Genomic DNA, 25,454 nt, shown 5'->3' with positions numbered 1-25,454 from the left:
CTCAGCTCACTGCAACCTTTGCCTCCCAGGTTCAAGCAATTCTCCTGCCTCAGCCTCCTGAGTAGCTGGGATTACAGGTGTGCACCACCATGCCTGGCTAATTTTTGTGTTTTTCCTAGAGATGGAGTTTCACCATGTTGGTCAGGCTGGTCTTGAACTCCTGGCCTCAAGTGATCCGACTGCATCAGCCTCCCAAAGTACTGGGATTTCAGGCATAAGCCACCATTCCTGGCCTATGACTGGCTTCTTTTGTGTTGGGAGTAGGTGAATTCACTACAGAGTGTGTGCAATAGGTAGAAGAGGGGGAGGATCTTCTACTCAAAAAGTCTAACTAACATAAGTGGACTGGATAGAATATTCTAATTATTGATGTAAATATGATAGTGGGCTTTCAGTTGTCACTAGGATTGTTCAGCTTCTAAATCATACTTTTTATTATAGGGAATCAATTTTTCTTTTTGAAATAATCCTTCTCAGAGCTCTCTCCCTGTTCTAATTTGAACCAATTGCTTTCCAGGATTACTGCACAACTTCCATCCTGAGATATATTTTCATTACATTTCTATCATGTTTCTTGATTCCCCATGTCTTCTTTTTTGGGTTTTTTAGAGAACTTACTTAAATATCTCAGAATCTGTGGATAGTAACACTTTTAAGTCTTTGCATCTATGAGAATGTATTTATTTTGCATTCGCACTTGAGTAATAGTTGGGTATAAAATTTCAGGTTCAAAATAAACATCCCTCAAAATTTTTAATGTATTTTTCAATTATTCTTCTAGGCTAGTGATATTAATTAGAAGCTTGATGATAATTTGATAATCTGCTTCTTGTTCCTTTATGGATAACCTGTTCTTTGAGAGCTGTTAAGATTTTCTCTTGCTCCTTAGAATTCTAAAATGATATGAGAATGAGGCTAGGTGTGAGTCTTTTTTATCATTCACCCTGATGATACAACCTTTTGAGGTGAAGATTCATGTTGCCAGGTCTGGAAATTTTTTTTCTTTGTTTCTCTCCATTATTCTCCATGTTGTTGGTTCTATCTTTCTGGAAATCCTATCAGCTAGGTATTAGATCTCCTACATTGGTTGTCTGTATCTTTTAACTTTTCTCTGTTGTCTTTTCGCTTTTGCCTTAGAGGCTTTTCCTTGACTTTTTTCCCCAGCCATTAAAAATGAGAGTTTTCAATCTATTGAATTTTTAAATTTCACCAATTGAATGTCAATATCCAATAAATTTTTCTTTTTTAAGGATTACTTTTTTTAGTGGCCTCTTATTTTAGAGATGCAATATTTTTTTAATCTTTCTGAGGATACTAATTAGATTTTTTTAAATTACCTTCTGTTCTCTGGATTTTCTATGTTCTACATCCTTGCTAATCCCACAGTTGTGCCTCTTCTTAACTCTGCATAAGAAAGCCTGCCTCCTCGCCTACCATTTTTTCCTGTGTTTATTTTGGCTGAGAGGTTGTCTCTTCCTATAATCTCAACTGCTTTCCATGTTTCTGGAAATTTACCTAAAATGTTTTTACCTTCATTTTGACAGTTAATTTTTTATTTTTGAGGGAGCCATCTTGGACCTCTAGCCCAGACCAAAGCCCTGGCTGATAATCTGTCTGTAAACACATGAGAAACTGTGAGAGCCAACTAGATCAGTTAAAAAACATTAAAAAACATTGTACTATACAAGTTAATAATAAATTGTTTGAAGCCACTAAGCTTTGAAGTGGTTTATAGGCAAGGATAACTAGAATCTCTCTTTGTCCTGCACTTCAATTTTTAATCTCTTGCTCTTTTTTTTTCCCCTCAGCATTTATCATTTAACATACTGTATGATTTGTGATTTATTATGTTTATTATTTTTTTTTTGTCTTCTTGTCTGCACCAGATTAAAAGCTTTAAAAGGTGGCAAAAAAATTTTTTTATTTTTTTTGTCATTTGATAAAAATTTTGGAGGAGGAGGTGGTAAATGAATACCCTTAGTTCACCATCTTAAAGTATTCCCACCACTCTACTTTCTAAATAGTATTTTTAAACTACAGTATTTATTATTTTGAAACAAAACGGCATCCAACAAAAGTTGCTTCCTAGATACAGTTTCTGATATTTTTAGTGAATTTCCAAAAAAAATTCTATAATTTTCATACATATTCTAAAGAAGCCTAGGGTTCATTGAAAAGCCAGAAAACAGTCATCTCCAGGAAGTCTCCTAATTTCTATGCTTCAAAATGTAATTCCCAAGAATGGGAGGGAGAATAAAATTCCCTCTGCCACTGCCAACGGTGACCCTGAATATTCTGGGAGGCCCTGGAAACCTCTGGGCTCAACCCTGGCCTCTCTCTGGCTCCTCCTATGTATTTTTTATTTCCTATCAGGATCTAAATTACAGAAAAAGCACAGTTTAGGAACAATGGTCATAATCACTTGTTCCAGTGATGAGAGGGGTCTCAGACCAGACCTCCTTCGGGGACTCCACCAACAAGACTCTTGTAACTACTCCATAGAAAAGCTACAGGGGAACCTTTCCTAGTGGGTTGTTGTGGGGTCTTCTTGGTGAAATCTGCAGATGAGGATAAGCAAGCACATTACAAACACAGTGGAGAATATATACCTCAAACTACTCATGGCTCTTTTGGAGGGATGCCATATACAAAACTTTCTACATTCCTGTGTTCACTGAATTTTGGTGATACATTTGTATTATTTTATCATCGTAAAGGAAACAGTGACTAGCCTTGTCCCTGTGTCCCTCCACAGTCTGCTCCCCCGGCCTCACCTGTCACTCCTCTCCTTCATGACTTGATGACTCCTGCCCCATCAGTGTATGCCATCTGCCCAGTAAATACTGAGTAAAGCAATGAATGATGAAACAAGTGAATGAACTTTTCATCTCTGTCCTTAGATTATGTTTTTCCTGACTTAACTGAGAAGGCAGGTTCCATTGAAGATACCAGCCAGGCTCAAGAGCTGCCAAACCTCCCCTCTCCCTTGCCCAAGATGAATCTGGTTGATCCTCCCTGGCATATGCCTTCTGCAGAGGATGAAGAAGATGAGGAAGAGGAAGAGGAAGAGAGGGAGAAGGAAGAGGTAGAGAAACAAGAGGAGGAGGAAGAAGAGGAGCTGCTCCCTGTGAATGGATCCCAAGAAGCAGCGAAGCCTCAGGTCCATGACTTTTCTCTCACCACCAGCAGCCAGACCCCAGGGGCCGCCAGAAGCAGGCATGAAGACACCAGGGACCAGGCCTCATCAGGCGTGGAGGTGGAGAGCAGCATGGGGCCCAGCTTGCTGCCGCCCTCAGTCACCCCAACTACAGTGACTCTGAGGGACCAGGACTCCACTAGCCAGGCGGCAGGGGCCACAGTGCTGCCGGCTGCAGGGCTTGGGGTGGAGTTCCAGGCTCCCCAGGAAGCAAGCGAGGAGACCACTGAGGGAGCAGCTGTTTTGTCTGGCCAGCATGAAGAGGTGCCAGCCTCACCTTCAGTCCCTCAAACTGCATCTCCCAGTGGAGCCGAGGACCCAGATGAAGGTCCCCCTGGCTCTAGAACCTCAGCTTCTTTCCCACTGGGCCCTGGAGACATGGAACTGACACCTTCCTCTGCTACCTTGGGGCAAGGGGATCTCAACCAACAGCTCCTAGAAGGGCAGGCAGCTGAAGCTCAATCCACAGTACCCTGGGATTCTACGCAGGTAAAGTGAGGGGCATGTGAGTTACCACCCTGCAACTTCTTCACAGAACCTGGCCCTTCCCTGGGCTGGTATGGCGTGGGGACAGGATCTGCCAGGCTGAGGAGGGGGGCCCTTTCCGCAGCACAAAGAACCCCATGAAACTTGCGAGGAGGCACACCTCAGGGCCAACAGTGGGTGTTCTCCCTACATTTCTGTGCAAAGGCCTTTGGAGAAGGTTGGTGGCCTGGCCTGGGTTTCATTTGTTTAGGTGTTACCACTGCCACTCTTAGACTTCTTTTGTATTTTTTTTTTTCCAAGATGGAGTCTCACTCTGTCACCCAGGCTGGAGTTCAATGGGCATAATCTCGGCTCACAACCTCTGCCTCCCAGGTTCAAGCGATGCTTGTACCTCCTGAGTAGCTGGGATCACAGGTGTGTGCCACCATGCCTGGCTTAATTTTTCTGTTTTCAGTGGAGATGGGGTTTCACCCTGTTGGCCAGACTGGTCAGGAACTCCTAACTTCAACTGATCTACCCGCCTTGGTCTCCCAAAGTGCTAGGATTACAGGCATGCGCCACCCTGCCTGGTCCACCTTTAGACTTCTGCACTGATTGTACCAGCAGCTGGAGCTAGTGGCTGACCTGTGCTTTTCCCATCCCATCTTACCACCCTTCTCCTCCCCACTGACACCTATGTGCACAGCAGGCACAAGTCAGTGTTCACAGCCACCAATACCACAAAGAAAGGAAAGGAGCCCCAGAATATTAACTACAAGTTTGCCCTTGAAAGCCTGTGGGCGGGGCATGCTCTCTGCAGCCTGGCTTCTTTGATATAGCCCCCTACTTCCTGGAATCATGCCTGGCCTCCTCCTCTCAGCACATTCCCTGCTTGGTCCTCAAAGACATTCAAGTTTGTACTCCTCGGCATGATGCCTCACAGAGGCCGTCAGCATCCCTCTCGCTGTAATACACTTCCACTGGCCTCTACCTTCCAACTTCCCAAAGGGCCTCCTACCAGAGCTCTCTCCCCATTGCCTTTCCTATGCCTTCGTAACTGTCACCCTGCTTTGTCTCCTCGCACAGGTGATCTGCAAGGACTGGAGCAATCTGGCTGGAAAAAACTACATCATTCTGAACATGACAGAGAACATAGACTGTGTGAGTGCCCAACCAGGCTCCGAACCACAGGGAAAGGCTGCAGGCAGTGGACAGAGTGGGGCAGATGGCAGGTTGTGGGTACAAGCAGTGCACGAGGGAAGCTTAGTCCTTCAGTTGGCAGTGGCAGCCTAATCCAGGGATGTACGAGCAGCCACCAACATTACACACAGAGTGCTTTCATATTTTAAATTTTCCAAGGGCTCTATGGTTCTTGCCTCCCTCTCTTTTTAACTTAGAGGAATACTTTGTTCATATGTGCACTATCTTAGCTCTCTGGTGATACTGAAACCTTTCTATCTTTTTTGGAGTTGTTTTCTCCCTTTATAGGTTGCTTTTCTCCATTTTGGGTCTCAGCATTTTTTTGTATATGTACATGCTCTCCACACATGTCTGGTGGAGTTTGTTCACAGCTCTATCAAAAAACTGGCTGGAAGCTTTGAGCACGGTGCTAGGGTTTGTCAGCGATGGCTTCTCATGATAGTGGTCTGGCTGGGCTGTATCACTTAGAAATTTCTAATGGCAGCGTCGTTAGCTGCTTCCTCCTGGGCTGATTGGAGTCTTTGAAAAGGGAACGTCTGTTCTGCTGGAAGTATAATGAGCTGGTTGTCAATGTTCTGGGAGCTGGGGTGGAGAGAGAGGGCTGGGTATTTACTATAAATATGTATACATAAATATCAATATTCACATACTCTCCCTGTTTGCAGAGTGATCTTCTCCCTCCCCAAACACACACTTGTGTCTGATGCTCTCTAGGTCAGAGACCTTCTGTTTCACCCTTTTTAAAGAATAAACTTGCAGTCTTCTGCCAGGGAAAATGGACATTTCTTGGCTGTGCAGCGCTGCGGGAAGAACTAGGGACCTAGCCACTTCTTAAGCAAACTTTCCACCAGCTCCTATTTTTAGTAGCATTTTTCATCCCCTCTTCCAAAGGTAACCAGTGCCTCTATTCTGGGGCATCTGGGGAGTGTCAATGAGTATGCATCTGACTGCTTCTCAACTTTCCTTATTTTGGCTTAGGGTTTGGCTCTTTAGAGTTTGCTAAATTAGGAAATTCTAACTCCCCCATCTGTTTCCAGTGTCTAGATTTTGTTGCTCTTGTCTCCTCTTCTGTTTTGCTTTGTCTCTGTGGTTTCAGGCCTTAAATTCTTTACTCCTGTTAGTGGGCCTGGGGAAGGCTGAAGGGCCATGCATGCTTTTAATCCAAAAGCGCCCAGCGAGGTTGGTTTCCCCCAGCATCACTACACTGATGGATTTTCACTTAAGTAATGTGTGTTTTCATTCATTGCAGTTATAATTTTTACTGATGCTCAATACCTCATCTTTGTCCAGGGAAAGTCTCTTTAAGTTGGCCTCTGAGTCCTTTAGACCAATCTATTAAGTGTCTGATTTCCTCCTTGCTTTCAGGCATATTAAGACATTCCAGGCTCACCTTCCTTCCCCAGACATGGAGCCTTCTTTCCCTTCACTGGGAAATGGTACATAAAGACCATAGTATAGGCTCTTGGGACCCTTGAACTTTTGGTGTGAATACCTGACCAATACAGCCTAAAGTTCATACCTTTTTTCCAGTCAATACATAGATATTAAGATGCTTTTATTCTGTTTTCCCTGTTTTTGTCTTCAGTGTTATTCTCATTTAATATGTAACCTCCATTCAATCAGTCATAATTATTTTTCATGGTGGATTTTTTTACTGTAGTAAAAAACATAACAATATTTCCCATTTCAGCCTTTGTAAGTATATGTTGAGTCGTGTTAAGTAGATGCGCACTGTTGTGGAACAGAGCTCCATAACTTTTTCATTTTCAAAGCTGAAACTCCATCCCCATTAAATAATGACTGTCTGTTCCCCAGCCCCGGCACTCACCATTCTTCTTTCCGTCTTTATGAATGGGACTACTCTGGATACCTTATAGAAGCGGAATCAGACAGCATTTATCATTTTATGTCTGGCTCATTTTACTCAGCATAATGTCCTCAGGGTTCATCCATTTGGTATTATGTGGCAGAATTTTCTCCTTTTTTAAGGCTGAAAAATATTCCATTTTATGTATATACCACATTTTATTTATCCATGCAGCTGTCCACAGGAAGTCGGGTTGCTTTCATCTTTTGGCTGTTGTGAATAGTGCTGCTGGGAATGTGCTGTGCAAATATCACTTCAAGACCCTGTTTTTAATTCTTTTGAGTATATACCCAGATGTGGGGTTGCTGGATCATATGGTAATTCTATTTTTAATTTTTTTGAGGACTCTCCTTACTGTTTTTCGCTATGAGTACACCATTTTACATTTTCACCAGCATAGCACTAGGGTTCCAGTGTTTCAACATCCTCCTGCACACGTGCACTTTTCTGTTTTATAAAATGGTGGCCATCCTAAGGGAAGTGAGATATTTGGTTGGTGCAAAAGTAATTGCGGTTTTTGCCATTGAAAGAAATGACAAAAACCACAATTACTTTTGCACCAACCTAAATGGTATCTCATTGTGGTTTTGATTTGCATTTTCTCTGATGACTGGTGATTTTGAGCATAGTTATTATTATTAATAGTCAAGGCTTACTAAATTTTATCAACATATTTATTAGTTTCTTTGCCAGATTCACCACCTGTTAAAATTTTTTCAATTTAAGAAAAAGTTGAAGACATTATTTCTTTTTGCCCCTACCCCCAAATACATTAGTTTCTATTTCTTCAGAACAAGAATATTCTTTTAGACAACCACAATGCAATGGTCAAAATCAGAAATTGGCACTGCTACAAAACTATTATCTGGTTACCTACATTATTTCGATTTCACCATGGTTCCAATAATGTCCCTTATAGCTTTCTTCTCTCCCAATCCGGGATATAATCCATGGTCATCCATCACATTAGTTGTCTTGTCTCTAGTCTCCTTTAATCTGGAATAGTTCCTCAGCCTTTCTTTGTGTTTAATGACCTTGACATAGTTAAATAATGATGGGAATAATGTGCATAAAAAATGATGGGCTATACAGAGACTCCATATTCAGAAAAACAAAGGGAGAAAAGTGCTGGCAGTCTCCTGGGGAAAGTTTTTAGAACTACAGTTCCAGGAGTTAGGCCGTCAAGATCTAAAGAAAGTGATGCAGACTCACTGGCTTCTATTTCACCTACATGTCACAGGTAACACAGAAGACACTGGAAAGAAGTCTAAGAAGGAAACCTGTAAGAGGAGGCAGAAAGATAAAGTAGTAAATCCAGAGGTGGTGTTTCTGAGTTCTAGAACAGAAAATAAATACTTACTCTAGAGATGCAAGGATCTGATCCTTTGACCAGCACAACAAAGAGAAGTGCTAGAGGACAAGGACAAGGAGGAGAAATAATGTGGATCATGCTTTAGTGAAAATCCTGAAGAGCTTCCATGCATCGGGCTAGATCATCAAGATCTGGAAAAAGAAGCAGTGCTGACACAGAGTAATGAGGTGCCAGTCCTTTGCCTGAAGCTGCAGTTTCTTAGTATATGCCACACATATGCTTATAAGATGTTTCAGGCTGCACTGGACTTTCCCTGCCCCAGCCCCAGAGTTAGCCATTTCTGCAAGGAACCCTGCTTCCTTTTAATGAGGAAAGGTATGTAGAAACCAAGATCTGGGTCCCAGGTATGCTCATGGCCACTGGGATATCATTGCTTCTAGGCCCTTCTAGAAGAACTGAGAGGGGTGGGGTGGATCTTTATTTCTCTCTCTCTTTCTAGGACATAGATATACATACATCTATGTATAAGGCATGTACACATATTAAAAGTATGCATTCAATATTTATAATTCTAATCCATCACCACTGGATGATATCCTTCTGTGTTTACTACTGCTAACTTTAGATCTGTAGTCCATCTGAAATTAGTTTCCATGGGATATCTGGTTGTCCCAGCACCTGTGATTGAATATTTGCTTTACTCTTAAACCTCACAGTAAGGCAGGGTGTTAGGACCATTGCCCATGTTTTTAGATAGGGAAACTGAGGCTCACAAAGGTACAGTATTTTGTTCACATCACAGAGAGCTGATAAACAGCAGAAGCAAGATTTAAACAAATTTATTTATTTATTTATTTATTTGCCCAGGCTGGAGTACAGTGGCACAGTCTCAGCTTACTGCAGCCTTGACCTCCCAGGCTCAAGCGATCCTCCCACCTCAACCTCCCAAGTAGCTGAGACCACAGATATGTGCCACCACACTTGGCTAATTTCTTTGCATTTTTTGTAGAGACAGGGTTTGCCATGTTGCACTTGGAACTCCTGGGCTCAAGTGATCCACCTCCCTTGGCTTCCCAAAGTGTTGGGATTACATGCGTAAGCTACCACACCTGGCCAGAACCCAGATTTATTTGATTTCAAAGTCAAGGCTTCACCTCCTTGCCACAGACACTCAGTTTTCCTGTCTACATAATAAGTGGCATGAAATCTGCAGTCATCAGACTCTCCCACATTCACGTTGTGGGTCTCTGGGCTTAAGCCAGTCAGACATATGTACCCAGGAAAATGGGGGGTGTGCGAACACAGCAGAGCACAGAGCTATGCACAGAGGGCAGGCACTCTGTGTAACAGGAGAGTGCTTGTTTTGTAACCAGGGTCTGTGTGTCATACTTGCTCCAGCAGGGGCGGCCATGCACCCCAACCCCCACCCGTATTCAATCAGTGAAGAAAGTAAAACCCACCACAGAACTAGGGCTTTCCTAGCTGCTCTGTGGCCATCTCCAGGTACCCATCTTCTCCCACATTTAGAACTGAGTTGGCTGACTGTTAGACCAGTGAGTGCCAAGGCTTGAGCCTGAGCCTGGCACTTGCCATGGTAACAAGGAATAGAGGCCCAGCACTTCAATCCCCCTGGTAGCCTTTAGGTTGGCATGACAATTAGGGACAGCTCATTAGCCTAGGCTCCAGCAGAAGGGAGATTCGGGATGGCAGGGCATCCTGCAGGGCTGGCCTGGTGAGATGCCTGTGCCTCCCAGTAGCGCTGGCTCTCAGCTGCATAGCAGGGTACCATTAGAGCTAAGCACTTGGGAGAGGGGTATCTGCAGCAGGCTGTGGAGGCTAGGAACTAGGAATGTGCAACTGTGCATGTTCAGGAGGGAGAAGGCTGCTGACGAGGAGCCGGAGTGAGGAGTGGCCACAGGGCCATAAGAGGGTATCTTTCCAGATGGGGCTGGGTAGGGACAAACGGCAGGCTGTGAACCAGGAGGCAGGGTCCTGGCTTGTGCGCCAGCCTGGGCTCCTGCCACTCACAGAGTTCCGGTTTAAGGCCAGGCTCTTGTTTTTGTTTTAAATTGTGGAATTACACATATACATGGTCAAGAAAACCTCAACAGTACAAGAGAGTGCACAATGAGAAAAGGTCTCCCCCAGGCCAGCTCCAGGGGCTCGGTTCTGTCTCTATGTTGTAGTTTCTGATCTCCACCACCTACAAAAGACACAGATGGCTTTCCCCACTCACCAGCTTGGGGCCGCATCTCTGCAGTGACAGGCAAGAGGAGAGCCGGGTTCTGCCCCTCCCTGATTTTTGGTAGTTAATGGTACACATCTCTTTTGTCCATCGCCACTCCCACCCACTGTGTGTTCATCTCCAGCACCGTGCACTCGAGCACCGGGCACAAGGAGCAGTTCTTCCATAGGCCTTCCCATTCTGTGTACCTAGTTCCTAGGCTTGTCACTGTATATGGGGTATGTATCACCCCCCTCCCCCACCTCCTGCTCAACTGGGAGTGTCTCTGGGACAAGGCCCCAAGACTTTCTCATGGCTAGAGGCCAGGGCAGGAAGGAGCACTTGGTGTAAGTGAACAAATGGGATTGCATCTTGGGGTTCCCACATTCCCTGGCTTGTACTCTCAGAGGGTCTCAAGTTGACCAGAGCTGCTTCTCTGGGAACAGCCAGAGGGTTGAGTGTGAATGTGGGGCTGGGCCTGGAGGCAGAGGGCTCAGTAGAGCCCCTCTTCTTCACTGAGCACAGGGTGCTCTTTCTGCCCTTGTAGGAGGTGTTCCGACAGCACCGTGGGCCGCAGCTCCTGGCCCTGGTGGAAGAGGTGCTGCCCCGCCATGGCAGCGGCCACCACGGGGCCTGGCACATCTCTCTGAGCAAGCCCAGCGAGAAGGAGCAGCACCTTCTCATGACGCTGGTGGGCGAGCAGGGTGAGCGAGGGCAGGTGATGGGAGGGCCCAGGAGGGCAGTGGGAGGCAGCCAGCCCAAAAGCCACGGGAGGAAAATGCACGCAAAAGGACTTCGGAACTTGGAACTCTAGGACAGTAGTTTGAGCTACCTAGCTTAGGGGTCAAGGTGTACTCAGTAGCTTGGGTTCTGGGGATGAGGAGGAGGGTGTGAGGATCAAGGATGGGGAACAGGAGGCAAGGGAACAGGTGTGGTGGGAAATAAATGGGCACTGTACCTGGTGTGGCAGGGGAGAAGGGGTGTGTTCAGAAGGCAGTGTGTGGCTTCACAAGTGGCTGTCTGGTGTTATACAAATTGATGTTCTAATAAATTGATACAGTGGAAAGCATGTGTAGGAGAGGGGAAGGCATGTGCCTTGAGGCTCGGTGTGCAATTACAGCCAGGGAGGGAGACTGAGGCTCAGGCCAGCTGTTGGAGAGTGGGACCAGAGCCTGTGCAGGGGCATCTCAGCCATGGCTGCACTGATAGTGGTGTTTCTTACCCCCAGGGGTGGTGCCCACTCAAGATGTCCTTTCCATGCTGGGTGACATCCGCAGGAGCCTGGAGGAGGTAAGAATGCAGGGACCTGGACCGGTTAGCTTCTAAAATGCTTCCTCCTGTCTCTGTTCCTCAAAGTCCCAGGAGGCTGCCCAAATCCTGTGGTTCAAAGGAGCAAAAGACAGCATACTCTGAGCAGATCCCTTGCTTTGGGTCTTCCTTAGACATGGTTTTGTGGGAAAGACTGTGCACGTGCATGCTACCAACCAATGGTGCAGTGCAGCTGATGGCCAGGGGCAGAAAGGGGCCATGGGGGTGTGGGGACTATGCTAAGAGGGTGACAGGAGAGGGCTCAGAGAGGAAGGGTCTGGGGGCAATGAGGGTTAACTGGGAGTTTTCTGGGTGGACGGTGCAGAGATGCCATGCAGCCTGGTGGGAAGGGAGAGCATGACAGGTTCCAGAAACCAAAAGAGCGAGCCTGGGAGACCTGGACATGTGACTTGGCATGGACGTGTGAGTCTTCTGGCGCTTGCGCAGCCAGGCCCCTTGCTCCTGCTGCGGTGGGATGCCTGGAGGCAGCCCTGCTATCTTGGGAGGTGCCCCCACCCAGTACAATCTGCTGGCTGCCTAGCCCATCCTGGTCAACCTTTCCTACCCAGCTGCTGCACAAGCTTGGAAAGGAGGGCAGAGTACCCCATTCCTCCTGCTCCTCACACCACCTTGCCTGTGGGGTCCTTCTGTTCCTCATCTCGCTTCTTGAAGACAGCCACCATCTCCACCAAAACTGCCTTTGCCCACTATGGAGTACAGTGCCCTATCATCAGCCCTCTCCACTCCCAAAGGCGGTGCCACTTTTGGCGGGAGAGATGATTGGTGTAATCCTGGCCGCCTCCTTGTCCTTGCATCCCAGAGGAGTGGAGGCCCTGGTGGTGGTGCTTCTCTGGTGAGCATGTCAAATGCCCACTGAGCACCACACTGTGCAAGGCTCTCACTCAGTCCTCGCCACCACCCCATGGGGTTGCAAGGGTTAAGCGAGGCACCTGTTGAGTACCACTGGGATCCCCATGGAAGATGAGAACTGAAGCGGGAGAGGTTAGGTGACCTGCCTGAGACGGCACCGCTGGTAAGCAGTAAAGCTGGGCTTTGCAGGAAGCCTGATTCCAGAGCCCTTGCCTTTCACCACACTGCTGTGCTGCCTGGAGGGCCTTCCCAGTTCTGGAATCATGGGTCCACGAACACTGGGGCTGCTGGTGGAAGTGTGGGCTAACCTTGACGTTTATACAGTTCTTCCTCCCTCTTTGCTGCCCCTGAGTATTCTGCCCTTACTGGGCACTTAATTCAGACTGACTTGGCCAAAAGCCATGCTGTGTCTTTGGAAATATACTTGGGTGAATCTAGCAAGAAAAACTGACCCTCAATAACTTAAAAAGTCAAGAAAAATATTGGCGATATACAGATGGTTCACAGGAAACCAGGGAAGAGCTGCAGGCAGCCTCAGAAACGGGGCCTGGTACAGCTTAGGCCTGAGCACTGGGAACTGCCCTGACCCCTCACCCGAGGAGCCCTTTGCCCTCCTGCTTCTCTCTGCTGAGATGCTGATCTATGGAGAGAGCACCTGCCTGGCACCCGGCATCTCCTTGGCCAAGGAAGGCAGGACCAACCATGACAACCTGTAGTGTGAAGGGGTGCGCGCAGCTACATGCCAGCAGTGAACACGCCTTAGGAAGCGGGGAAGCTGGGCGGCTAGGGTGACCCTCCATATGGCCTGTGTGTCCTCAGTATCCCTCCCTGCACTGGCCCTGGCAACGGGAAGCTGACCGGTCCGCCCCTCCCCACTGAGGTAGAAGCAGTTGCATGGTGGAAGATGTGGTGGTGGGGGGGGGGGGGGCTGACACCTCTTGTCTCTCTAACTGGTAGAGATAGGTGTGGGGGCTCTCTGTAGTTGGATGGTGTCCAGCAGCATGGGTCCACTTTCACTGGGGGGCTAAGGCCACAGTGAACTCAGACTCAGTGGTTGAGGCAGAAGGTATGGTGGGATGTGAAGGAGGCTGGGAACGTGGACATGGGGTGGAGAGGCCTGCAGCTGTGCTGAGGTGAACAGGATGGGGATGGGGTAGAGGCGAGCCCAGGCGCCAGGGAACTTCAGGAGCCAGGAGCATCAGCACCTTCTAAGCCTGCTCCCCCATCCCTGCCCCTGCCCAACGCAACCACCCCAGAAGAGCCATGGCATCCCAGGACCTCAGCTGAGGAACCTGGCCCCTCCTATCCCCAGATTGGCATCCAGAACTACTCCACAACCAGCAGCTGCCAGGCGCGGGCCAGCCAGGTACGCAGCGACTACGGCACGCTCTTCGTGGTGCTGGTGGTCATTGGGGCCATCTGCATCATCATCATTGCGCTCGGCTTGCTCTACAACTGCTGGCAGCGCCGGCTGCCCAAGCTCAAGCACGTGGTGAGTGTGGGGACAGGTGGGGCAGGGGGCCAGTGGAAAGGAGAGTGCCCATGGATAGGTAGGTGTCATCATCTGCAAGGAAAGGCAGTGACTCTCGGGCGCACAGGGTCCCATGGGTGACCTACTCTGTAGGGCACCAGCCCCAGGACAGGTACTGGAGGTACCGGGAGTGAAGGGGCAGCTGACCCCACCAGGGGCCCCTTTCTGGCACCACCAGCCCCTCCCTAGGGCAGGCACTGCAGGGCCTGAGCACCTGGAAACCTCACCAGAGACAGGCCCCAGGTTGGTGGTACCCAAGGGTCAAGGAGAGGCTCCAGCAGCTGGCGGCCTCCCCAGGAGGAAGCGGGAAGAGCCCTGGTGATGCTCCCTGACCTCACAAGTGGAGTCTCCTTAGGGGACTGTTGGGGGATCAATGACGTCAGGGAAGCCACAGGGCTTTGTAGTGCCAACGATTAGTAGTTATTTTGAGAAAGGAGCTACAGCAAGAGAAAAGAAGGATCTGGCACTTGCGGAGGGTGCCTCGGGGACCCCCTGGGTAGGGTTGCAAGGCCTGTCGATGTCGGGGGCCGGCTCCCTCGCCCACGGCCTTTCCCCACCCCGCCGCAGTCGCACGGCGAGGAGCTGCGCTTTGTGGAGAACGGCTGCCACGACAACCCCACGCTGGACGTGGCCAGCGACAGCCAGTCGGAGATGCCGGAGAAGCACCCCAGCCTGAATGGCGGCGGGGCCCTCAACGGCCCGGGGAGCTGGGGAACGCTCATGGGGGGCAAGCGGGACCCCGAGGACTCGGACGTGTTCGAGGAGGACACCCACCTGTGAGCGCGGCCAAGGCGCAGGCCTAGTGGGCCGCCAGGACCGAGCAGGGCGGACCCCGAAACGGTCGGCCCGGAGCCCGCGCCTTCCCGGGCCGCGCCCGCAGCCTGGCCCTCGGCGCTGGCTCCTCCCCGCTTCCCACGACTTCACACGGCTGCCCCGGTCCGGCTCCCTCACTCCCGCCCAAGGGGCTAGCCTCAGAGCCCGCCTTGGCCCGCTTTCCTGTCCCTGAATCCCGGCTCCGCGGGCGGCGGGCAGCGCTCCCTGCGCCCCAGGACTTTATTAAATCCGCCCGGAGACCACACTGGACCCAGCTCGTCTGCCTGCCCGTTTTGTTCTTATTTCCGGGGCTGGGGCGGGGCGGGCAGGGGAACCCGATGCAGGGGCGGAGCCGGGAGGCCGCGGCGGGCCTGGGAACCCCAGGGCAGAGGCGGGGCCGCGGGCCGGGGCGGGGAGGCTGGAGCGGGCGGGTCCTCCGGGCGCCGCCACGGAGCGGGGCGGGGCGGAGCGGAGCTGAGCGTGTTTACATCCGCCGGGTGCGCCGCGTCGCCGCCCGAGGTCGTTTGGCCCGGGTACGAGCTTCCACGCCATGGACACCAGCGACCTGTTCGCCAGCTGCAGGAAGGGGGATGTGGGCCGAGTGCGGTGAGGACCCCGCAGTCCCGGGGAGGGTGCGGGAGGTGGAGCCCCTCGGGCTCTGGGACGTGCGGCTGGACGGCCGCAGGGAGAGACCGGCGCCACCGCCTGGCCCAGCCCCCGTAGCGTGCCGAAGCGCCGGGATGATCACCCGGGCCTCGCTGCAGCCCCCCAGCGGGGGCACGCTGGGGCGGGGACGCTGACGGCCATTGACCTCCGGAGGGTTTCCTGGAAGAGGGGACTGCTCCGCGGAGGCCCGAAGGTGAAAAAGTGGGCGGAAAGAAAGGCGGGCCACCGTTCGCCTCGGTAGGGCCCGGACGTCAGACCCACGGGCGCGGAGCGCGGGTGTAGGCCTGGGATTCGAGATGGCCCCATGCTCTCATGCTCTGGACCTGGCGCGGGGAACACCTAGAGCCCAGAATCGGCCTCCAGTCCCCGAGGATTCAGAAACTCTTGACGCAGCTAAAGTGAATCTGGCGCTGAGATCACTGCGTCCTTGGGCTGGACGCGGAGGGAAGGGGTGCCCAGCTGGGTCCTGGGGCCTTTCCCCTCCTTGGCCTTTCACTATCCCCTGTTTGACTTCCTTTTTCCTTGGCCTTTCCTTCCCCTTGACCTGGTCCTGACTGACTACTTCCACTTCCCCTGGGCTGGCCCGGGGCTGCTGTACTTCCGTAGCCTCCCTTGGGCCCCCTCCCCGACATCAGGTGCCACGCAAGAGTTAGTGCATAGCGTCAGCGCTGAGTGGGCTCACAGCACTCCCAGGTGCAGCCTGGGGGACTCCCTCGGACTGCCCTCGCCTCTGTGGGGCTATGCCAGCATTGGCAACTCTCCTCCCTCACCTCCCGCATCCCCTGAGCTGCTGCATCCTGAGACTTCTGCCTTCTTAAATCCGTGCCCTCCACACCACCAGGAGGCCTGCAGCAGCTTTTCCCCCAGGCTCCCTGCTTCTAGCAGAGCCAGCTTCTTCCTGCAATAGAGGGCTCTGGCCGAGGCGAAGGCCTCATCATCTCTCTCTTCCAAACACTGAAAGGCCAAAGCTCCAGCTTCAGCACCGTCGCTGGCCTCTGCCCTTGTAGCCCATCCTCTCCCAGCACTGATGGCACACAGTATCTGCCTGTCCAATCCCACCTCCACATCCTTACCTGCACTTTGCCTGGAGTGCCTCTCCTGCTCTGGTCTGCCTGTCACCTGCCCTCACCTTGAGGAAGCTTCCCCAGACCAAAAGGGATGTTTTCCCTCCATTCCCTTCCGTGGGCCTTCTTTCTCAGGCCATGAACCCATCCTGACCCAGGCTCTGACCTCTTTCCTGCCCAGGTACTTGCTGGAGCAGCGAGATGTGGAGGTGAATGTGCGGGACAAGTGGGACAGCACCCCCTTGTGAGTGCTGGGGAGAGAGGTGGGGGGTGGGGGGTGGTGCAACCCTTCAGTGCTGAGGACTGCCTCCTGTACTTCCTTCCTCCCTTCAGGTACTATGCCTGCTTGTGTGGGCACGAGGAGCTGGTACTCTACCTTCTGGCTAACGGTGAGAGCAGGGCGCTGGTTCAGGGGTGTGTGTGTGAGGGTGCATGTGTGCATGCTTGCGTGCATTCAAAGGCCATCATACATATTTGCAAGCCATCCCACTTCATCTCTTAACACCCAGTTGAATCAGCAAGTACTGTTAGCACTACTTTGAAACCTGTTCTTTGTCTGCCCTGCTCGTCTCTACTTATACCACTTGGGCCCAGCCATCAGCATCTCTCCCCAGATACAGTGCCAGCCTCCCCTTTTGCCCACCTACACTCTGTTCTCCATATTGCAACCAAGTTGATCTTTTCACAATGAATCTGATCAGCTAAAAATCCTTCAGTGAGTTCCCACCACCTCTGCGATACAGTGAGCCTGCCTGGCCACGCCCAAGGCCCCACAGGGTCTGCCCTCCCTGCTGGTGTTGCTCCCTCGGCTCTCCCTGCTTGTTCACTGTCACACTGGCCTTGCTGGGGCTCCACTGTGCCATGAATGCACCTGTTCCTGCCCCATGGCCTTTGCACCTGCATTTCCCCCTGCATGGACTGCCCTTGCGCAGATGTTCCCATGGCCCTCTCCCGTTCTTCATTCAGGCTTCTGCATGCCACCACCATCACAGAGTGACCTTTCATGACTTCCCTTCATCCAGTGGCCACCATTCACCCTATTTTGGTTTGCTTTCTTTCTCTCTCTCTCTTTTTTTTTTTTTTTTTTGGAGACAGTCTTGGTCTGTCACCCAGGCTGGAGTGCAGTGTTGCAATCTTGGCTCACTGCAGGCTTAACCTCTCAGGCTCAAGTGATCCTCCTGCCTCAGTCCCTTCAAATCTTCAAATAGCTGGAATTACTGGCTAGTTTTTGTATTTTTTTGTAGAGACAGGGTCTGACTACGTTGCCCAGGTTGGTCTCAAACTTCTGGGCTCAAGTGATCCACCTACCTTGGCCTCCCAAAGTGCCTGGATTACAGGTGTGAGCCACTGCGCCCAGCCATGTTTTTCTTAATAGTCCCTGCCATCATTAGGTAGTGCGTTCATTGTCCTGCTTCAGTAAATAAAGTTCAGCAGGACAGGGACTGTCTGTCTGGTTCACTGCTGTGCTCCAATGTGTGAGACAGGCCCAGGCACTGAGTCTACTCTCAGTTTTGTATAGTCTGGTCATCCATGTGAGTATGTGCCTGTGTGAGTGCTCACAGATCTGCCTGTTTGCCTAGCCCTTGACTGGGAAGATGCTAGGGTCAGAGTGGGCCCAGGGGAATTTGGGAAGGCATCACCAGAGATTTGGAGCCCTATGTGTGAGAAGGTGGGGAGGAGGGACAGGGAGATTAGAATTTTCAGCCGGGGGTGGATCACGAGATCAAGAGATCGAGACCGTAATGGTCAACATGGTGAAACCCTATCACTACTAAAAATACAAAAAATTAGCTGGGCATGGTGGTGCGTGCCTGTAATCCCAGATACTCAGGAGGCTGAGTCAGGAGAATTGTCTGAACCCAGGAGGCGGAGGTTGCGGTGAGCCGAGATCGGGCCATTGCGCTCCAGCCTGGGTAATAAGAGCGAAACTCCGTCTCAAAAAAAAAAAAAAGAGAGAATTTCCAGCTGGGTGTGGTGGCTCACGCCTGTAATCCCAGCGCTTTGGGAGGCCAAGGTGGGTGCATCACGAGGTCAAGAGATGGAGACCATCCTGGCCAACATAGTGAAACCCTGCCTCTACTAAAAATACAAAAATTAGCTGGGCATAGTGGTGTGCGCCTGTAGTCCCAGCTACTCGGGAGGCTGAGGCAGGAGAGTCTCTGGAACCCTGGAGGCAGAGAGGTTGCAGTGAGCTGAGATCGTGCTACTGCACTCCAGCTGGGCAACAGAGTGGGAGAAAAAAAAGATTTTCTCCCAGGCCCCTCCTTTGCTAACTTGTGAGCCCTGCCTTCTCCAGGGGCCCGCTGTGAGGCCAACACCTTCGATGGTGAGCGCTGCCTCTATGGGGCACTGAGTGACCCCATCCGCCGGGCTCTACGAGATTACAAGCAGGTCACGGCTTCCTGCAGGAGGCGGGATTACTATGATGACTTCCTGCAGCGGTGAGCCAGAGCATTCGAGGAATGCAGCATGGGGTGCGGTGGCCCTGGTAGGGGTGGTGGGTCTGCTCCGGCTGTGGCCTGCACAGTGCTGCGGGTACTCCGAGGAATGAAGTAGGCGCTGTGCTGAGCATCCCTGCTCTTCTCTCCCCAGGCTTCTTGAGCAGGGCATCCACAGTGACGTGGTCTTTGTAGTACATGGGAAGCCATTCCGGGCGCATCGCTGTGTCCTGGGTGCACGCAGTGCTTACTTTGCCAACATGCTGGACACCAAATGGAAGGGCAAGAGTGTTGTGGTTCTCAGGCACCCACTGGTATGTCCCTTCAGGGTGGCAGAGGGGCACGGACTCCCCGGGAACAGCAGAGGGTTGTGCTGGGTGGCTGCCTCTGACATTCCTTTCTGGCTCTGCCCACAGATCAACCCCGTGGCCTTTGGGGCCCTGCTGCAGTACCTGTACACAGGTGACCCCCTGGGCCCAGGATAGGAGGAGAGGGAGTGGGACAGCAGTATACCTAGGTGTGGCTGGGCTGACCTTTCACTTCTAGACACTTCATGGTGCCCGGGGGGTTGTTCCAGCTGCCTCCTGGGTTGGATTGCAAGAGAGAGAACTGGTGTGCCTGCTCAGGAAGAGCTTGTCCCACCCGCTTGCTGAACCCTTCCCATCTGTTCCCTGGGGCCTGTACAACTCAGGCAGTAGCTCTTGATGGGGAAACCAAGGTCGCAGGTGGGCCCAGGAGTCCTAGCCCTGCAAACAGGTGGCCAGGTGGGAGGGGATCACCCTTTTTCTGTGGGCCTAATGACAGCTGAGATCCTGCAGGTCCTCATCTTCCCCACTGCCCCCAGGCCGCCTGGACATTGGCGTAGAGCACGTGAGTGACTGTGAGCGCCTGGCCAAGCAGTGCCAGCTGTGGGACCTGCTTAGCGACCTGGAAGCCAAGTGCGAGAAGGTGTCTGAGTTTGGTGCGAGCAGGGTTTGGGGTCCGGGGCCATGGGCGGGGCCTGGCAGGGCCGGCCTGGCTCCCTGAAGCTGTTCTCCTCCTTTAGTGGCGTCTAAGCCAGGCACGTGTGTGAAGGTGCTGACCATCGAGCCGCCCCCTGCAGACCCCCGGCTCCGGGAGGACATGGCGCTGCTGGCAGACTGTGCCCTGCCCCCCGAGCTCCGAGTAAGTGTGGGACTGGTGGGCAGGAGGGGTGTTTGGGTTGGCAGGCTGTGACAGGGAGCCCAGATACTTGGGCCCAATTCCCTGTGTGGCCTTGGACCAGTTACTTTCCTTTCTGAACCTAGTCGTTCACTTCTGTGAACAACTGCTCTGATGGGGTCGCCTCTTCTGTACCCCAGGGTGATCTTGGGGAGCTGCCCTTCCCTTGTCCCGATGGCTTCAACAGCTGCCCCGACATCTGCTTCCGAGTGGCCGGCTGCAGCTTCCTCTGCCACAAGGTGCCTGTGCCCTCCTGTTGCCCCTGGCCCCAGCCTGCTGGCCTGAGCCCGGGTCTAGCTCCTCAGGAGACAGACCCTGGCCCTTGCACTTCCTGAGCCCGGCCTCCCTCAGGCCTTCTTCCGTGGCCGCAGTGACTACTTCCGGGCCCTGCTGGATGACCACTTCAGAGAGAGCGAGGAGCCAGTGACCTCAGGGGGCCCTCCAGCCATCACCCTGCACGGCATCTCACCCGACATCTTCACCCACGTGCTCTACTACGTGTACAGCGACCACACTGAGGTGGGGCCTCGGGTGGGGCTGGGGATGGCACACAGCCTGTGCTGCCGTGGGCTGAGAGGGAGTGCCAGGGCCCTTGAGGTCTGTGGAAGGGCCCAGCTGGCCCCATGGTTGATGTTTTGAGAAGGCTGGAGAAGAAGGCTGTGGGACTTTGGATTTTTCTTTCAGGCAGAGGAAGCCTCGTTAGGCTCCAGAGAGAGGCTGAGTGTCAAGGCCTGTGTCACAGGCACTTCACACTTGTCAGCCACTTGAGGTCCTCAGCTTCTCCAGCAGGAGGGTGGAGGGTAGGTGGGGACAGCCTCCTCCCTCTGAAGCGCTGCAGATCCCTGGGGTTCTGCGTTCTCAGTCTTTTCTTCCCTTCCTGCTTCCTTCCGTCTCCAGCTGCCCCAAGGCATCCCTAAGCCAAGGCTGCAGGGCAGTAGCAGAGTGCCGAAAGTTTGCTCTGCCAGGGTGTGTGACAGTGAGCGTGTATAGGCGTGCGTGTGTGTGTGTGTGTGTGTGATAGAGACCCCTGTATCTGGTGGCTTAAAGAAGAAGGCAGTTTGTTTCTCCTTCACATCTGACTGAGGTGGGTCCCCCAGGGCAGGTGGCTTACTGAAGAGCAGGTCGTCCATCTTGCTCTCTATGCCTAAGGTTGGAGGTCAAAAACCTTTTCTCTAAAGATGAATGTTTCAGGTTCTGTGGGCCATATGGCCCTGTCGCAGCTACTCAACCCTAGTGCAGAGGCAGCCAGAGACAGTACAGAGATGAGTAGGTGAAGCTGTGTTCCAATAAAACTTTATGTGCACAAACAGTCTGGATTTGGCCCATGGGCTGTAGCTTACCCACCCTGCCCTGGGGCATTGCCTTTGGCCATAGGCAAACTCATGCTCTAGGAGGAAGAGGAAGGCAGGGCAAGCAATGTTGTTTTTGTAGAAGCCACCGGAAGTTGCACACTCTACTTCTCATGTTCCCCTGGAGAGAACTTCATGCCTACTTGCCAACAAGGGAGGCTAGGAAAGTGATTCTGTGGCCAGGCTCCTGCTTTGTGGGGGAAGGGGAAGAAGCGTGCTGGGGGACAGAGGGCAGTCCCTACTGCTGCTCCGCCTCAAGTGACTGCTCCCTTGTCCGTTCTTCCCTGAGGCCTGACAGCCCCAGGGCCTCCATCCTTTCCACCTCCTCTCTTGGACATCTGCTGCAGCTCAGCCCAGCTCTCTGGCCCCTGTTACCTTTGCCCACCCTGGAGAAGCTCCCTCCTCAAGGAGCCTCACCACCCCAAGGGCACCTTGTCTCAGAGCGTTGACTTGGGCTCCAAACCGGGGTTGATACTGTTTGAGGTGTGTGACACTAGGTGAGCTGTGTGATCTTGGGCAAGTTACTTAACTGCTCTGTGCCTCTAGAACATGGGGATAGTGCTCATCATCACTTCTAAGGCCTTGTGCAGATGCATGGGTTATCCAGGTAAAAGAGGTGGCATGGCACATGGTACACACGTGTACTGTGGTCGCAGAGCTCCCCAGGTTTCTGTCTGCAGCTTGCTCCCTGTACCGCCCAGGCTCTGGCCCACAGCTCAGGGCTTCAGTCTTACCCAGCACAGGATGTACCTGTTGGTGGGCTCTGTGTCACCGTAGTCTCTTGAGAGGGAGGGAGCAGGTAGATAGTTTGTCCCCCACGCCTGGCAGGGTCCTTGCATGGGTCTTGACTAGCTGCCTCTGTCCCAGGGTTCTGACAGCCTCCCGAGATAGGCATGGTTATCTGTAACTCATGGACCAGGAACTGGAGGCACAGGGATGTGCAGTGACTTGCCCAGGGCCCCACAGCTAGAAGTGTCAGACTCTGGTCTGTGCGGCTTGGAGCTCAGATCCTGGCCCCTGCGAGGGTCCTGCCTCCACCCAGCCTGCCAGCCTGCCCAAGGAATGGGAGCCCCCCAGTCTTCTGCCCCCCAGTGGTCTGCAGATCTCTGTGGGAATCTGGGCCAACCCCCTTGCATGCCAGGGAGCTCCTGCTCCCACTGGAAGCCTTCCCGCTGCTGCCTCCCCAACCCCTGCAGTCCCTAGCCTTGGCTTTTCGACCCTGGGAACGCTTGGTGACCTCAGGGGGCACTTTCATCCCTGTCTTCACTGCAGCTGTCCCCCGAGGTGGCCTACGACGTACTGAGTGTTGCTGACATGTACCTGCTGCCAGGTCTGAAGAGGCTGTGCGGGCGCAGCCTGGCCCAGGTGCTGGATGAGGACAGCGTGGTGGGCGTGTGGCGCGTGGCCAAGCTCTTCCGCCTGGCACGGCTTGAGGACCAGTGCACTGAGTACATGGCCAAGGTTGTTGAGAAGGTGGGCCGGCAGGGCTGCAGCGGGCAGGCAGGAGGGGTGAGAGGCGGCCACCCCTGCACTGAGCTGGCCCTTCCTGCTTATAGTTGGTGGAGCGGGAGGACTTCGTGGAGGCAGTGAAGGAGGAGGCAGCGGCTGTGGCGGCCCGGCAGGAGACGGACTCCATTCCGCTGGTGGACGACATCCGCTTCCACGTGGCCAGCACGGTGCAGACCTACAGCGCCATTGAGGAGGCACAGCAGCGGCTTCGGACGCTCGAGGACCTGCTCGTGTCCATTGGCCTGGACTGTTGAACCCCTGCCTGGGTAGCCCCAGGGGCCAGGAGCTCCCTTGGAGACAAGCCTGTGTGTGCGTTTCTGTGCAGCTCTTCCTGTTCCCTGCACACTGAGGGCTTCATGGGGGGTGCAGAGGGCACAGTGGGGCTTCTCTCCCCTCATGAGCCTGGAGACCCCAGAGGAGGATCCATTTGGGATGAACCCCCTCCCCCCAATGCACAAGCTAGCCCCCAAGACCCTTGGGGGTGGGCACCACTCAGGGAAATCTGGGGTTGGGGTGGGCTTTGGTCTTAGTACTTCCCTTCCCCAGATCCTACACCCCCAAATCCAGTCCTCTGGCCCTTTCCCAACCCTGGCTTGCTTCTCTGAGCCGGTGCTCCCATGCACAGGACTATTCAGAAAGGGCTGGGCGAGTGTGTGTGGCAATAAAGCTTGAAGGCACTGTGGGAGCCTGAGTCTGTCTCCTGTGGCACAGCTTGGGGGAAGGGTGGGGCCTTCTGAAGCCAAAGGAGCTGGTGAGGACCAAGGATAGAGTTGGGGGCTTCCAGCAGAGGCTGACTCAGAGCCCAAGGGCCAGGGTACCTGGCTGAGCAGACCTAGAGATCTCCCACTGACCCTAGCCTGGCCTGGGCCCAGCCTGGCTCCCTCCCTCCCAGTCCCCATGGACGCTGGCCATGGTGGGAGAGGGCCAGGACCAAAATGACCATTTTCTCTCAGTCTAGCACCAGTCTTTTCCCCAGGGAAGCCCTTGTGACCCTTCCTGCAGAGGCTGCCACCTTATTCGAGGAAGGTGAGCTGCGGGGGCCACCTCTCTCCTTGGCCCCCTGAAGGTTCACTAAAAAATTGCAGAAGGCAGAGTAGCAGGGGAAAAGACAGGCAAATTTATTTAGCATGTAGACATGAGCATCTTTAGAATGAAGACCCAAAGACAAATGGGATTGGTTAAAAAGTACGGGATCCGATGCTGACTGAATGGGGAAACGCAGCAAGGCCTGCCTAGATTATTCTTGGCCTCTCTGAGCAGCCTGCTTGCCCGGCTTCTGGGTGTGGGGCAGGACCCTCTGGAACGGGGTCTTAGGACCTATAGTCAAACAAGGTGAGTCTTATGACCAGGTGATTACTTTATGGCCACTTTTTACACAGATAGGGCAGAGGGAAAGTGAGAGTCCTGTTTTTAGGTTTTATGGCTGACTTTTTCTGGTTTCTAGGGCCCGCCTAGGGGGAAGATGGATTCTAGTTTCTGTGACCAGCCTTAGGGGATGATAAGACTGAGAGATTGGGGCAGAAGGTCAATGAGAAGAAGGCTTCGGAGGCTGCTGTTAGGGCCTTCATTTTGGGGTATTTGAGCCCCAAGGGGGTTTCTCACGATGTGCTGCAGGCCTGTGTACCCCCCAGGCCTCTCTGTCTTCTAACTTGGTTAAACTCATCAGAGTGGTGTCACGGGCCTAGGGGAGAAAAGGGAGGCTGGTTCTTTCCCAGGGCCTCTAATATCAGGCATATCACCCTTCCTGCAGTTGTTTCACAGCTCCTCATGCCTTTTCTTTTTTTAAGAGAGCTCACTGTCGCCGAGGCTGGAGTGCAGTGGTACGATCTCTCTTGGCTCACTGCAACCTCCACCTCCTGAGTTCAGCAGTTCTCCCGCTCAGCCTCCTAGGTTTGTAGCTGGGATTATAGGTGCACGCCACCATGCCCAGCTAATTTTTGTATTTTTAGTGGACACAGGGTTTCGCCATGTTGACCAGGCTGAGCTTGAACTCCTGACCTCAGGTGATCCGCCCACCTTGGCCCCCCCAAAGTCCTGGGATTACAGGTGTGAGCCAGTACATCAGCCTCTTCATGCCTTTTCACTTTGTTATTTTTGGATGTTTTCCGTTTTCCTCCCCAGCCACTGGCATGTTGGTCGTCACATGGGGGAAGTTGTAGGTCTGAAGTGACCACTGCTGAAGGATCTGCTGGGATAAGTCATGGTGCAGCCTGCACGAGGTGATGATTGCGTTGGGGCAGTGGGGAGGGGAGGTGTCTAAGGAGGGCCTGTGGGTGGAGGGTGTGGCTTGTACAAGGGCCTGGGAGCCTGAAACAGCCTGAGATGGGAATGGGCTGGGAGGGGTCCGTGCATGGCCACAGCCCAGCAGTAGCCAGAGGCTCAATCCCCACTGCAGCTCTGCCTTTCACTGCTGGCCACTGCTGTGTCTGTTTGCCCACCCAT

At 52.7% G+C, this 25,454-nt stretch overlaps 2 protein-coding genes across 5 annotated transcripts in view; both read left to right on the top strand.

Annotated features, from left to right (window-relative positions):
* Window positions 1-15,056, top strand: part of PODXL2 (podocalyxin like 2) — a 41,033-nt gene extending 25,977 nt beyond the window's left edge. Inside the window, exons 3-8 of one of the 2 annotated variants that reach the window (XM_039477645.2) lie at window positions 2,901-3,685; window positions 4,748-4,822; window positions 10,812-10,968; window positions 11,493-11,554; window positions 13,755-13,934; window positions 14,541-15,056. In XM_039477645.2, coding sequence (XP_039333579.1) covers window positions 2,901-3,685; window positions 4,748-4,822; window positions 10,812-10,968; window positions 11,493-11,554; window positions 13,755-13,934; window positions 14,541-14,753 — 1,472 coding nt within the window. In that variant the 3' untranslated portion in view covers window positions 14,754-15,056. The remainder of the gene's footprint in view (window positions 1-2,900; window positions 3,686-4,747; window positions 4,823-10,811; window positions 10,969-11,492; window positions 11,555-13,754; window positions 13,935-14,540) is intronic. The other variant, XM_074404170.1, reaches the window with a different exon arrangement.
* Window positions 15,057-15,109: 53 nt separating this feature from the next.
* Window positions 15,110-23,703, top strand: ABTB1 (ankyrin repeat and BTB domain containing 1). 3 transcript variants are annotated; one of them, XM_003926126.4, is made up of 12 exons: window positions 15,110-15,392; window positions 16,698-16,725; window positions 16,850-16,905; window positions 18,813-18,957; window positions 19,109-19,268; window positions 19,371-19,416; window positions 19,799-19,915; window positions 20,000-20,118; window positions 20,295-20,393; window positions 20,506-20,673; window positions 22,776-22,976; window positions 23,060-23,703. In XM_003926126.4, the coding sequence occupies exons 1-12, from the start codon at window positions 15,125-15,127 to the stop codon at window positions 23,264-23,266; spliced, it is 1,614 nt and encodes a 537-aa protein (XP_003926175.2). In that variant the 5' UTR covers window positions 15,110-15,124; the 3' UTR covers window positions 23,267-23,703. The 3 variants fall into 3 exon arrangements, with proteins under 3 accessions (XP_003926175.2, XP_003926174.1, XP_039333045.2); XM_003926125.4 differs by having other exon boundaries at window positions 15,255-15,392; window positions 16,698-16,760; XM_039477111.2 differs by lacking the exon at window positions 15,110-15,392 and having other exon boundaries at window positions 15,402-16,760.
* The last annotated feature ends 1,751 nt before the right edge of the window (window positions 23,704-25,454 follow it).

Source organism: Saimiri boliviensis, chromosome 8 (assembly GCF_048565385.1).
Source record: "Saimiri boliviensis isolate mSaiBol1 chromosome 8, mSaiBol1.pri, whole genome shotgun sequence".
NCBI lineage: Eukaryota > Metazoa > Chordata > Mammalia > Primates > Cebidae > Saimiri > Saimiri boliviensis.
This window is presented reverse-complemented; position numbering and strand designations above follow the sequence as displayed.